This window comes from Pteropus medius, unplaced genomic scaffold (assembly GCF_902729225.1).
Source record: "Pteropus medius unplaced genomic scaffold, Ma_sr-lr_union100, whole genome shotgun sequence".
NCBI lineage: Eukaryota > Metazoa > Chordata > Mammalia > Chiroptera > Pteropodidae > Pteropus > Pteropus medius.
The window spans coordinates 4,012,402-4,026,834 of NW_024349803.1; the positions used below are offsets into that span (position 1 = coordinate 4,012,402).

The 14,433-nt window shown below is 34.3% G+C and overlaps 1 protein-coding gene across 16 annotated transcripts in view; it reads left to right on the forward strand.

The window, feature by feature from the left end:
* ANKRD28 (ankyrin repeat domain 28) overlaps nucleotides 1-14,433 on the forward strand; it is a 151,818-nt gene that overhangs the window by 83,199 nt on the left and 54,186 nt on the right. For 10 of the 16 annotated variants that reach the window (XM_039837068.1, XM_039837071.1, XM_039837073.1 and 7 more), the window contains one exon: nucleotides 13,593-13,793. In XM_039837068.1, the coding sequence (XP_039693002.1) occupies nucleotides 13,593-13,793 (201 nt within the window). Of the gene's footprint in view, nucleotides 1-8,011; nucleotides 8,083-13,592; nucleotides 13,794-14,433 lie in introns of all 16 variants that reach the window. The other 6 variants (XM_039837077.1, XM_039837061.1, XM_039837074.1 and 3 more) reach the window with 1 other exon arrangement.

The window sequence follows — 14,433 nt, forward strand, 5'->3', positions numbered from 1 at the left end:
CTGGGGAGAGGGAGAATTATATCACTAAGAATAGAAGTCTTCAAACATACGTAGATTCTTAAAGATTTGTAGTGGTGCTTCAGGGGTTCTACTTAAATTTGATTTGAATGCCATGGTTGTTGAGACCCAAGTTATAAATTAGAATTGAAACTAAGTGTTTGACCTGATCAATTCCCTAGGTAAAAAAGAGAATTTAAGTGCATGGAGATAAAAATAGGCAACAAATTAAACTAATTTCTTCTGAATTAGTGTTGAAAATAGTGTAGTAGGAAAGTTTAGGAGAGATTGCTCTTGCCCTTCATGCTAATTACCAGTGATATGTTATATTAGGTTAACCTTAAGAAAATTAAGCAATGTGAAATAATCTCCATATGGTTCTAGCATTATACAAAAATCATGATATGTTTTAATAAGAGCACACAATAAACTACTGTAATTTTTTGTTACAAAAACTACTTCGGTGTCCATGGCAAGGTTATTTATTCCTAAAATATTTCTCTAAAATGAAAAATGAAGAATATAAAAAGGTTGAGATCATTCGATAGAGCCATGTTCTCTCATGTTTGTTTTGATTATTTTCTGATTTCATGTGTTGAGAAACTAGAGAATAACCTTTCCTAATTTGTAAATTTTACTCTTTTGTTTTCATTATCAGGAATTATGAGTTTACATTCTGTTTTGTAATCATAATTCCTACTGTTTACACACAGTCTTTATCCATAGTTTCTCTATGTCCAAGTTTTTTATTTTGCTAATATCACTTGGTTGAATGACATTACCAAGTAGTTTTTATTTTTATAGTTTCAGTAAGAGCTCATGGATGTCATATTTCCTGGTATCTTATTTATTTGGGACTGTTGCCTTTTTTATTTAACTGAAGGGTAGATTGGCTAGTAATAAAAATCTTGATTAATGGTTTTTCTTCCCAATTTTGTAGATGTTACTCCAGTATCTTCGATCATTGAGTGAAAGCCTTGGATCGAGCTCTTTGTTTACCATTTCCATCCCCCATATCATCCTCCACCACCATGGTCACTTCTCTTCTGCCTGGATGTCTGTAGGATTCAATTCTTTATTCCTGAAATTTAGTAGTAACTTCATTAGGCTATATCTCTTGGTTATTTTTGCTGGGACATAGTGTGGATATGCACTTTTAGTTATGAAATTCAGATTTATATCTTCCATTAAATCTTCGAATAACTTATTTCTGTATGTTTTTCTATCAAGTAATTTTTCTATGTGTTTTTCTACTAGGTTTGATCTCCATCTGTATTTATCTGCTTTTCTCTAATTGTAGTTTTGTCTTTTTCATTTAGTTTTAGGTTGTTTCCTTATATCCATTTTTCGTTCACTCAACAAATATTTAATGAGCTGGTCTTTGTATCAGGCACTATTCTAGGTGCTGTGGTTAGAGCAGTGAATAAAATAGATGAGATCCCAGTCTTCGTGGAGCTTTTGAGATAGTAACAAGTTAATATATATATAGTTTGTCGTATATATTGATAATTACTATGAAAAAATTCAAAGAATAGTATGTTGGGTGGGGTCAGTTGCTATTTTATATTGGGTGTGCAGGAAAGGATTCAATGATAATATGACATTTGAGAAGATAACTGAAGAAAATGAGGAAGCAAACTTTGTATATCATGCAGATATTTGGAGGAAATTAAAAGAACAGCAAGAACAAATGCATGAGGTGATAGCATGTTTGGAGGCAGATGAAAAGATCAGTAGGAGATGATGTAAGAGGTGGCAAGTTTCCAGATCTTGTGTGCCCTTTTAGGCTATGGTAAAGACTTGATTTTGCCCTGAAAGTGATATAAAAAACAAATGGAGAGTTTTAAGTGGAGTGACATGTTTTTTACAGATTCACTCTTGCTGTGGCTTCAAATTTTTGGTTGTGTTTTAAGTCATGTTTATTCTCTTTTTTTGTTGTTTCTAGGCTTTTATCTATAATTGTTTTATTTTCCTTTTTTCTTTCTTCAATTCTGCCAATTCTCTTATCTTTGCATTGTCTTACCCCTTTCTTGGAACTCTTCTTTGAGATTTCTGTTTCAAAGCTTAATTTCTTTGAAGTTGTGTATGGATAAGTATGCAAATTCATCCTCTCCTTTCCTGGGATAATTTCTTTCAAATATACCTATTAACTGTATTTTGTTCAGTTTATTCTGCGCTCCTGTATTCTTGTTCTAGTCCAGTGCTGTATCCTTTCAAGTTCTTTTATATCTTTGAGGAATATGCTTCTCTCTAGAACAGCTGTTTGTTAAAGAATAAAGTAGAGAGGGGCAAAAAGTGAGCATCAGTTAGTTTTGTTTCTTCAAACAGCTCTCAAACCAAATGTGTTTTCTTTCAGTGCTAGCAGTGGACTCTGTCTTGGCATCTCCTTAGATCACAGGTTCTTAGGTAGTGATCTGCTGGTGATTGGCTCTTACCCTTCATCTCCAACTGAGTTAAAAATAATAAAGATGTCTGCTTGGCCCCTCCTCTAGCACTGCTCCCACCTTGTTCTTCTGTGTTATAAAGTTAGAGTTCTATATGGAGCTTCTTCCATGGGTAACCCATATAGTTCTAGATCATTTAAAAGGTTGTTAGATAGAGATTCTAGGACATAGACAGCAGAGAAAAAGGGACAAATGGACATACACACAAGCACACACTCTTTCAAGACTCAGCAGCCTTTCTAGGATCTGAAGAACCTTTACTTAGCTCGGTGTATTTCCTCATTTTGGTACAGATTTCACTGTATTTGGTAGGAATTCATAATTTGGTTTGTGGTAACTTTTCTTGTCATATTGAAGATGATTCACATTCTCTTATATTTGGGGAATTTTTTTTAAAGTAATAGTATTTAACTGAAAGTTCAGAACTAAAGTAATCAGAAGTAAAATATTTGTGCATGATGCAACTCCGAGATCTGTGGATGAGGGAAATTATTTTTGACATGTTACATGTAATCAAACCAGTGAATCTTTCTATAGAATTTACAGTAACACTAGAGTCTAGTAGAATTAATTTCACATTTATTATTGAATGGTATGAAATAAGAGGAAACAATGATTGCTTATTTTATCTCAAATACTATGCTAAATTTAACTTTTTCATTATTTTATCCTCTTCACTTTAAAGGTATTGTTATAGGTAAGTAAACTAAAACATTTAGAGATTTATGGCTGAAAGTTGTACTACTAATTAAAGCTAGAGCCAGCATCCAGACCTAGGCAGTCTGACGAAAGAGTCCATATTCTTAATTCTGTTATAATCTGAACCACTCTACCTCCCCTCTACACTCTACCCCCACCCCAGCATTTAGTAAAATTTATGTAGACAGTGACTTTTATTGAAGAACTTCTGTTTTAAGGACTAAATTTTCTGGCTACCTAAGTATAGAGTTATTTATGGGAGTTATTTATTTAATGTTTATACAGGCATACTTTGGAGATATTGCAGGTTTGATTTTAGTCTACAATAAATATTGCAATAAAGCAAGTCGTAATCTTTTTGCTGGTGGAAGGTCTTGCCTTCAATTTGTAAAAAACACAACACTTGTGAAACACAGTAAAGCAACATGCAGTAAAACAAGATATGCCTGTATTTAAAATCATAGGTTTAGCAGTACCTCAGACTGTTTCCAGCATATATTATTAGGTGATTAAATGGCTTTGTTATATAAGGCATTAGTCAAAAAATCATTTGATTGGCCATTTATAGAAAATATAGTCCTCGATAAGGAAATACAAATATTATGTTGCTGGTATTAGGAAATAGACCTAAAGTATATGACCCTTGAAAGCCTGTAACGCTGGTATATTAGTTTGCTATAGGGCTGTCATAACAAAGTACAAGTTGAGTGACTTAACAGAAATTTATTTTCTCAGTTTTGTGGGCTAGAAGTCCAAGATGAAGGTGTTGGCAGGGTTGGTTCCTTCTGAAGGCTGTGAGGAAAGGATCTGTTCTAGGCCTTTCTCCCTGGCTTATAGGTGACCACCTTCTCCTTGTGTTCTCTGTCTGTACATGTCCCTGTTCAGATTTCTTCTATTTATAAGGATACCAGTCATTTCATTAGTTTCCATGTTAATGACCTCATTTTAACTTAATTACTTCTGTAAACAGTCTTTCTCCAAATAAGGTCCCATTCTGAGAGGCCGGGTTTAGGACTTTAACATATGAATTGGGGAGCATTGGGCACAGTTCAACTCACAATACCTGGTGTTCATAACATTCTCTTAAATGATACAGTACAGCAGCTGTTTTGTTTTGTTCCCAGCATTATGGGTAGAAATGTAATTACCTTTTGCTCATTCCACTCCCAACCTGAAAACAGAATCTGAAGCTTTTGCCTCTGCTTTTTGTAGGCAGCCAAAGGAGAGCATTATTTCCAGTTTGGGAAGAGTCTTAGAGAAAGTGCTTGGCTCCTGGCCCAGTTTACTGGCTGTGGGCTTGTGGACTATCTCCACTGTGGCTTAAAAGCAGGGAAGAGAACTGTTCTCTGCAAATAGAAGTTTTAGAAAATTATTAATGAGACTTTATAATTATTACAAACATATCTAAAATAGAAATAACTTTAATAATATCAACTACCAAGTACTTATCCTAGATCAGAGGTTGACAGACTTTTAATGTAAAGGGCCTTACAGACACTCATAACTGCTCAACTCCTTTAATGTGAAAGCTTCGTTACTTAACACTTAAATGAATAGGTATATCTGTGTTGCAGTAAAGCTTTTTTACAAAATAGGTTGCTGGTAGCTTGTGGGCAATAATTTGAAGACTTTTGGCATAGGTTATAAGGGTACTACCTCATTTATTTAATGCTAAAGTACAGCAAGGTATTTACTAAGTATGAAATAATTTATTCTGAGTATTTCAAAATAGGATAGAGTGTTATAACTGTAAATGGAGCATAAAGAGTTTAGCACAACCCTTATTTTACTGATAACTGATGTTCAAAAATCACGAATTTGCAGAGCTTGGTGACTGATTAGATTAGGGAGAAAGCCAGTGGGTGGCAAGAATGAGACCTAGAGTCAAATGGGAGACTCCTGATTTGAGTGCTTTACTTGTAGAACTCCCTATTGTTGTTTCAACCTGAGGCCCATCCTCTCTTATCCCAGACACACATACACACACAGGAGGCAAGGGTTACGATTAACAAATGAAGCTCTAGGCTACAGGGAACAGCCCCAGATCACACAGCCTATTGGTTACAGAGTCATTATTAGCTCACAGGTCCTGCTCTTGGGCTCCTTCCGCTAACCCCTAACTGTCTCAACATCCAAACCTCTCTTCAGCTGCATTGCTGTCTAGAGCCCAGAGTAAACTGATGTAAGTAAATCAGATTTTTTATTTTTTTGAATTACTTTCTGGTTTATCTTCAAATGACCTAGGCATTTGTCTAATTTTGGAACTCTTACCTTAAATAACCTTTTTCCTTAAAAAACTATCATTTCAGAGTATATTGTTCTATATATGAATTATTAAATGTAAAGTTAGGTTAGAGGAAGCTAGTTATCTGGATTTTTTAATATAATCTAACTGTGGTATGAAAGGGAGGGATATAGCCTATTTGATCCTATAGTTGATCTTTGCTTAGTTTCTTTTTGCTTTTAACATATCAGAAATCTAATCACATCTTTACTCTGGAAAGGCGAGTCCGAATTCAGATATCTCATGTGGCATATGTTCTGGCTGTAAATCTTAAGGAAAAGTTCACTTGATACATATGGATTTGTGGGAGAAGGGGAGTCTAATATAAAAAGTATTTGATTACTCAATTGGGCATAACTATCTTGGGTTTAATGAGATGTGCCTCTAGCATCTAAGAGGTTTTCCATAAATGCTGGTTTGCAATAGTCATCAATGGCATCATCCTTAAATTGCTTCCGTTATTGTCTTCAGTTTCTCAGCAGTGCTTTTTCCTACCACAGTGTCTCCCAGTAACCTAACTTCAAAAATTGGGATGGAACCGCTATTGTATATTCTTTTCTGTTTTAATGACTAGGAAATAGTAAAGAAATTAATCTTAGTGACTTATGGTCATTCTTATAAACCACAAATACTATGCTCTGTATAGAGCACAAGATGATGCCACCAGAGCTGTTAGGTTTGGTTTTATTTATCTGTACGAAGACTATTTTGTGTCTTAAGTGGATATCAGGCCTCATTCTTCTCTACCTTTGTCTATCCAGGGTACCTGTCTCTTCTGAGTGTCTGCGTCACTACCCTTCAGCCCTTAATGCCAGGACTTGTCTTTCTATCGTGCATGTTAAATACAAAATTGTAGAAAGAGACATAGTAATAGAGAACCATTGACGTTCAAAGCAGATAAATGGGAGAATGAAGGAACCTACCTTCTATATTGCTTCTTCACTATCTCTAGGGCTCCAACCTTCTAACCTGTAAACATTTCAAATGTTTGTACTATCCACATTCTACCTCTTACCAAAACAAACACTGACGTTATTGTGGTCAGGCAGTCTATATGTTTTAACCATCTTTGACAAATAATTGTTCAAATGTTTATTACGTGAACAATCCACTCCCTCTGGCTCGTTCTTTATTTTACTGACTCCCTTTCTTTCTCCCAAAGCCTAATTAAGCTATCTCGAAAGCTCATATTGGTGGTTGATTCTTTCAGTGTCCTCACTGTCACTGCCCACAGAAGGTTTGACTACTCTCAGAATTTCAGTTGCTGCATTTGTGGATGATTTCCTACACCTGCATTTCATTTCATTTCATTTTCTCTCACATTTAAGACTTATAAATCTACCTCTAATATACCTGTGCTATGTGTAGTAGGTACATTTATTACATGTTAATCTTTGTATCAAAGTTTTAGGGTTTCTGTTTTATAGATGACAAAATTTGGGTTCAGAGAGTTCAAACAATTAGGGACCCATAACTAGCTAGTAGTTACTAGATTCATAATTCAGAGTCACCGCACTTGATTATTCCCTGGGACCTCGCCCTTAAAACATAGAATGTAAATATTAGGAGGTCTGAATTCTAGCCTTGATTCTGCTATAGTTGACTTTGACTTAAAGCTATTCGCTATACCTACATTTCATCATCTAAAAAATAAGGAAATTGGACTAGATATCGAAAGCCATTTCTCACTAGCCAGTTATGATTTTGGATATAAATCTAGGATTGCTTATAGTGCAGGACTTGTCACCACTTCCTCTACACTTTTAAGAGCCAGGGCTGTTTCTCTCTACTTAGATATAGGATGATTCTACAATGTGCTGCTTCTGTTTGATTGTGACCTAGGTACCAAATCAGTGAATTTTATGTAAGCAACTGATTTTTTTTCCCCCTCAAATTATATAATACATTTTTTGTCTTACTAAATGTATTTCTATTTAGTAAGAATAATTTTTGTCCATTAAGTCAATGATTTTTAAACTATCCATAGTTGATTTTATTATTATTATTACTTCCCTAAACCTTTAGGTATAACCTGGAAAGACATCTGGGTTGGTTCATTTCTTTCTCAGTTTTTTTTTCTTAAGTCTATAGCCATCGTATCCATTTTATATGATAACTTTATATTACCAATGTGTTTTTAATTGTCACTGGAAAACTTTTGATATTATTATATTGTTAACATGATACGTCCATTAGTAAAGAAATATAATGAACACTTTGTAATGGTCTACATTTTATGTCTGAGTATTCTTATTCATTTATTTAAGAATTTGAGTTTTTAACACACATTCTAAAGTGGGGTCTCATTTTTACTTTGGATATGCTCTGTATAAAGGTGACTTTTCTAGCCCATATATGATGTTTCTTTTATTTTTAATAAAAAGAGCTGATACCTTATTGGATAATCATATCAATTAAAAAAATAGTTTTGTTTTGTAATTAAAGGTAATTCATTATCAGAAAGTATAAAACAAAGTACTACTTTTTCAATTGTTTATCTAATTTGGACTATAATTATTATTTCGGTAGATTTACTTTAAAATTTTTATGCAAAATATTTCAATTTATTTTTTTCTTCTTGTTGCAGGAGCTAGAGTTAATGCCAAAGACAGCAAATGGTTGACACCTTTACACAGAGCAGTTGCATCTTGTAGTGAGGTATGAAATTTCTCTTAGTAAATACATTGTATATAAAATCATTAAGTAGGCTTACCTGTGATCCCATATTCAAATTCTGTATTTTCAAAAGAAGAGAAAACAACTGAAAATGGAGAGTCTGAAGTAGCAGAGAGTAGAAGAACCTTCCTTCTATAATTAATACAAGAAATTATTTTTCTCTTATAAAATCGTCCTCAGGGGTTATCTCTAAGGTGGTTCACAGTAGCCTAATAGATGTTGCAAAGGTTCTACTTGATTGTGATCAAGGAGCAGTCTCAGCTTCTTGAGATGATTATTGAAATATTGTTTAGGTAAACATTGAAATTAGTTTCAAAACATCACTTGATGTCACATTTTACCAGTTCTAAATATATAACCTTAAAATATTTTAGGTGTCTTATGAGGAAGAACAGTTCCTATTCGTAACCCTATATATTGTTTGCTCTTGAGATAACTGACATTGGCTGGGAACATTGTTTTTATGTTTTTCATATCTTCTAGTCCTCATGACATCCTTGTAAGATAGACATTTTGAAGAAACTATTAGTGATATGCCAGAAACCACTCAGCTCTTGAGTAGCAGAAATGGGACAAAACTTGGACTTTTTTTTTTCTCTGTCATTTTACTGCCTTTCTAAAATGTGTTGGGTGCTTTTAAAAAATGAATTGTGCCCAAAGCACCCCTAAAATTTAAAATGTAAAAGTATGAGATCGTATACATTAATGTTAACACAGTTTTTCTTTAGTTATTAAAATTGGGAGAGACAAGAAAATGTAGGTATTGCTCCTCCCATCATGGGACCAGGTAGTTATGGAGAAGGCAAGAGAACTCTAGTGCCTTAGGAGAATATTTCTACAAGAGAAACTGGGAGAAATCCTGTCTCTTCGATCTTTTTTGTATTCCTCATTGTGAACTACATCTTGAACCCAGAACAAGGGTTAGGCAAGTGAAGAGAAGTAGAAGGGGAAAGTGACTGGGAAGGATTACAAACCCTGAAATGTGACAGTCAGTCAGTTAACCATAAACTCCTGGTTAGGAGAAGGAGGAAGAGAACAATGGCTACACATGAGCACACATTTAGCTGGGATCTGGTCCTTGGATGTACTGTAGCTGATGAACTATGGAACTTAGATTTGGAGAAACTGGCTTCAAATAGCACTTGCCACTTTCTAGCTGTGTGGTCTTGGGCACATCTGGGTATTATCATGAAAACTAAGACATGTTAACTAAAATACTTTAAACTCTGAAATTCCATGGTAATGTTATGAAGTTTGTGGTTAGCCCTCTTATAAAGAAGTTTCTTTAAATAAAGGCAGTTAAGGAAGAGGTAAACATTACAACCTATTAATAAGATAGTCATTACCTATCCAGTTTTTAATATGAGTCTTGGGAATATGACTTAAAATTAGTGGGAGTTTTGCCAAATTAAATCATCAGAAAGAACACTTTATATATTTGTAGAGATTGAAAAACAGACCAAAAATTCTTAAAGATTTTCTTTATTTTACTTAACTTGAGAAGAGTGCAGATTCTACCCAGATACTTGCCTGCTGATTTTAAAATATTATGTACTTAGCCTGAACTTAAAGGGAAGCTATAGAATAGAAAACAGTGATCCTAGTGAGTTCCTTATGCCTGCTTTTCAGCCTAAAAATTACTGGCCTGTGTAGTGGTATTACTCTTTTCAGGATTATGGGAAACAGCTATAAAATGTGACTATTTCATAAAAATAAAACTTCTGTAAAGGTTTGTTTTTCTTTTTAAAAGAAAATCTCAGAATTAGCCAAACTCTAAGAAACCTAGTCAAGATTATCAATTATACCAGTGCTCTTTTAATTACTCACATTACATCCTGAAAGCAAAAGAGAGCTTATACATATTTCATTTAACAGAAAAAATAACCAGAGGGGTACGTAAAAGGCAAAATTTTAGGTAGCTCTTGCTTTATGTTTTTACGATACCACGTGAGAAGTAAGCCCTACAGAAGATAATTGGAGTTATTATTTTCTAAATTTTCCCTAGGACATACATAGCTAATACCATTGCAGATGCAAAGTAGGGCAGTTCATTCATCACAAACGGTTGGTTATGCATTAGACAATTCCCTTAGTGAACCCGGGTTGAGAAAGACTGCTTCAGTTTAAATGTTCCCAGCTCCTCAACTCTCCTTCAGTGACATAGTTTCCACACACCTGGTTTTTTTGGTTGGCATCACATCTTGTGTCCACCATTGATTTGTGACAGTTGTTCCTCAGGTGTAGCCTATAATTCAGCTCTCTTTAAGTGCTGACTATTCTGAATAAATTGATTGCTGAGTGCTAGGGCTTTTTGTGCGTCCGTTTTTTTGTGTTTTTTGTTTTTTTTCCTAAAAATTCATATCACCTCTGGATCCTCTAAAGGATATACATTTATTTTTAACCTAACTCTAGGAATTACATGTTAACTTTATCAAGATAACAGTTTAAATTATATTATCTTGCAAGATATTAGCAGTCCATCTAAATATTCTATTTATCTGCAAATTTGTTAGCCCTTCTTTTTCCTGTGCCTGACTTCAAATCATTGGTAAAATTGCTTAAAAGGCAGAGCCAAAGCTTACTCTGTAGAAACTATTCTAGATTGACCCCAACCTGTGAATAAATACTCTTTGGACATAATTATTTAACCTATTGTCATCACCCCATATTTCATAATCTTATTTAAATTGATATAATAGGATATTTACTTAGCTGGGGTTTTTTTTAAGTCGAGGTACAGCATTTCTTATATGTACATGCCCTCTAAAAATAGAAAAAATGGGATTAAGGTTACTGTGGTAATACTTGATGTTAGTGAAACTGTATATACCCTTGATTATCCCTACATTACTTTCAAAACGTTTGTAATGTGCTGATAGTAGATGATCTAGAATTTTACTGGGATATGACTACAGGCTCATTAGTTTGTAATTTCCAGAAATTCACCTGTTTTATTTATTGTCTCCAATCTTTAGAGATTTCTTTAGTTGTCTCTGAATTTTCAAAGATCACTGCCTTGTTCGTGATATGACATGTGTTATTCCAACTAATAAACGGTGGCTATATTAGTCAGTTTGGGCTGCCATAATGAAATACCATAGACCAGGTAGCTTAAACAATAGAAATTTATTTTCTCAGTCCAGAGGCTAGAAGTCGCAGATCAAGGTCCAGCACAGTCAATTTCTGGTGAGGGTTCTCTTCCTAGCTTTCAAACTGCCACCTCTTGTCTTCACATGGTGCAGAAAGATGGGGGCAAGAGGATATTTCTTTGTCTCTCTCTCTCTAAGGCTACCAGTCCTATCAGGTTAGGGATCCTTCCCTTATGATCTCATTTAACTTTTATTACCTCCTGAATATTCTTTCTCCAGATATAGTCACACTGAGGTTTAGGACTTCAACAGATGTATTGTGGGGTAACACTATTCAGTCTGTAGCAGTGGACCCAAGATTTAAACTTTGTTCTGTCTTGATTCCAGAGTTTTAGTCACTGTTAACAGCCTTCCTTAGGTGCCGTACTGTCTTACCTACCCTCACTTACCATAAACTGGATTTATTCTTGATTTTCACTGAAACAAAGAATAGTTTTGAATTTTCTGTTCTTACTAATGAAATATAAATATTCCCCAGACTTTTCAAAAGCCTTAATGTATGCATTGTGAATTCCAGAGTGGGAATGAATAAGGCAAGCCTAGCATTGATAGTGTGCTGTATTTGCCCAATTTATCCAATTGCAAATTCTTCAACTTGTTTTTAACTATTTTCTTGCACATCAATTAACATACCTACAGACATTTCCCAGTACAATGTTAGTTTTATTTCTCAAGTCACAGTGTACCCTTCTTAAGGATGAGGATGGAGAATCCTGATACTATTTGTACCTAGTTTTCCATAATTTTGAGTACATATCCTCTATCCTTTTCCCCATATTCCATTTATAAATTGAAGTATAAGTTACAGAAAAATGCACAGATTTTGTGTGTACTCTTAAATTTTGGCAGATGTGTATACCCATGTAACCTTTTTCTCAATCAAGATAGAGAAGATTTCCATTACTCCAACAATTTCCCTCATGTCCCTTTTCAATCAGTCCTCCTTTCGCCAGAGGCAACCCATTTCTGATTTCTTTCACTATAGAGTAACTTTCCTTGTTCTAGAACTTTATAAAAATGGAATTACACAATATGTACACTTGTATCTTGACTTCTTTCGTTCAACATAACATTTTTGAAACTTGTTAATAATATCGTATATTATTAGTAGTTCATTCCTTTTATTGCTGAGTAGTATCTCATTGTATTGATATACAACAGCCTGTTTATCATTTTCTTATTGATGGGCATTTGCTACTATAAACATTCTTAGATGGGTCTTTTGGAATTTCTCTTGGGTAAACAACTGGAGTAGAATTGTGGGATGATAGGGGAGGACTCCATATATCTTTGATTAGCTGGCTGCCTTCCTTAGGTTGATAGATTACTATGCAACTCTCCAATCTTTTGCCACCTCTGTTAAATACCTGTTGTTTCCCATGTTTTAAACTGTTGATGACTTATTTCAAAGGCTTAAAGAGCTGCATGTGAATCACTGATAATAGTATTTTGTTTAGTCTTCCTTGCTACTTTGCATGTTTATAATTATTTTGCACTTCTGAACACTTTTCGTGTACATCAGTTTTTTTGCCGTATAGCAGACTTAAGATGAGTGGTGAACAGGTGGTATTTCCTCTCTTTGCATCTAAGAAAACTGAGGGTAAGTTTTACTAGAGATGATTCTGTTCAGGTTCCGATCCATTTCATTTCATATGTAGTTTGTTGAGCTACCAAAGATAGGAATACCACTCTTAGAGAAAAATTTTTTTAGTTCTCATTATATTGCCTAATGTTGGTGGCATACTGGGTTCATTAGGACTTTACCCTGAGATGTGTTGTGAAGTTTTCCTTGTGCTTCTAAGAGATGAATCTCTTTGGATAGTAAATTCATAAATTACCTTGTTAATGCCAGCTTTCCTACCAGGTAGCATCACAAAAAAGACTTTCTCTTTCTCTCTCTCCCTAATGAACTAGATCATAATGTTTTTTCATTTTGTAAAATATAGTATTTGGGAAGTATATTTAAAATTTTTATGTATATAATGGCAAAGCAGTAAATCTCCTTAAAACTGTATAAGTATAAATTAATTGTATCTCACCATCTAGATAAATGAGATATAATGATTGTGTTTGAAGACTACCTATCAGTATTTTTCCTTGAACATTTTGATAGAGGTTATTATGCCTTTAATTGGAGAATAGAAAAAGGGAATGTTTTATCCCAATGCATCTTATATGGCTCTGAGTATTGCTTTTAGTTCAAAATATTTTGTTTTGGGAGATAAATTTCTACTTGTTCATAGCAGGTTCCATCAGAACTGTTTTTATTTCCCTCATATACATAAAATTTCTAAAACTGTTAACTCATTTGTCTTTTATAAATTTTATCTTCCTGTGTTTTAGGAAGCAGTTCAGGTACTTTTGAAGCATTCTGCAGATGTTAATGCTCGAGACAAAAATTGGCAAACGCCATTACACATAGCTGCTGCTAATAAAGCCGTAAAGTGCGCTGAAGCTTTGGTACCTCTTCTGAGTAATGTAAACGTGTCTGATCGAGCAGGGAGAACTGCGTTACATCATGCAGCTTTCAGTGGACATGGTGAGGTAGGTGATATCCAGTCGACTCTCCCTGTGCCCTCCCACTACCCCCACCCTCACCCCAATTGTTAATGAACTTGCCTTTTCTAGCATTCATTAGTCCATTATAAAAACAAACAAAAATACTTATCTTGCTAATTTAGTCTAATTTTACTACATAAGCTCTTAGATTTCTTTTCATGATAATTCATGATATAACTTTCTCAGATGTATACATTGATCAGATACAGCCCTTGTACCTACTTGATTTTCATAGTCAACCTAGAGAAACAAAGGAGACCACTACCAACTATAACATAGTGTGAAAACTATGTTCTGTCATTGTGGAAAAAATAATCTAGGAAGATAGAGCAGTTTATTGTGCTCCCAGGAAGGTAGTAGCAAAGGCAGGCGGAGTTTAGAAAACATTTCCTTATAGTTTATTATCAACATTTAGTCAAGAATATTTTGGTGACAGACCATCAGAAGAAAACAATTTAAGAAAATGAGTATTTAATTCTCTTATACAAGAGGCATTGCCTAATGTTAGGTGTTGTCACAGCAAAGAAGACATAGAAGACTTAGAATAAAACACAGAAGAACCTTTGAGGCCAGCTTGTCTAGTCTTTCATTTTTGTTGTAGACACAGAAACTAAAAGAGGCAAAG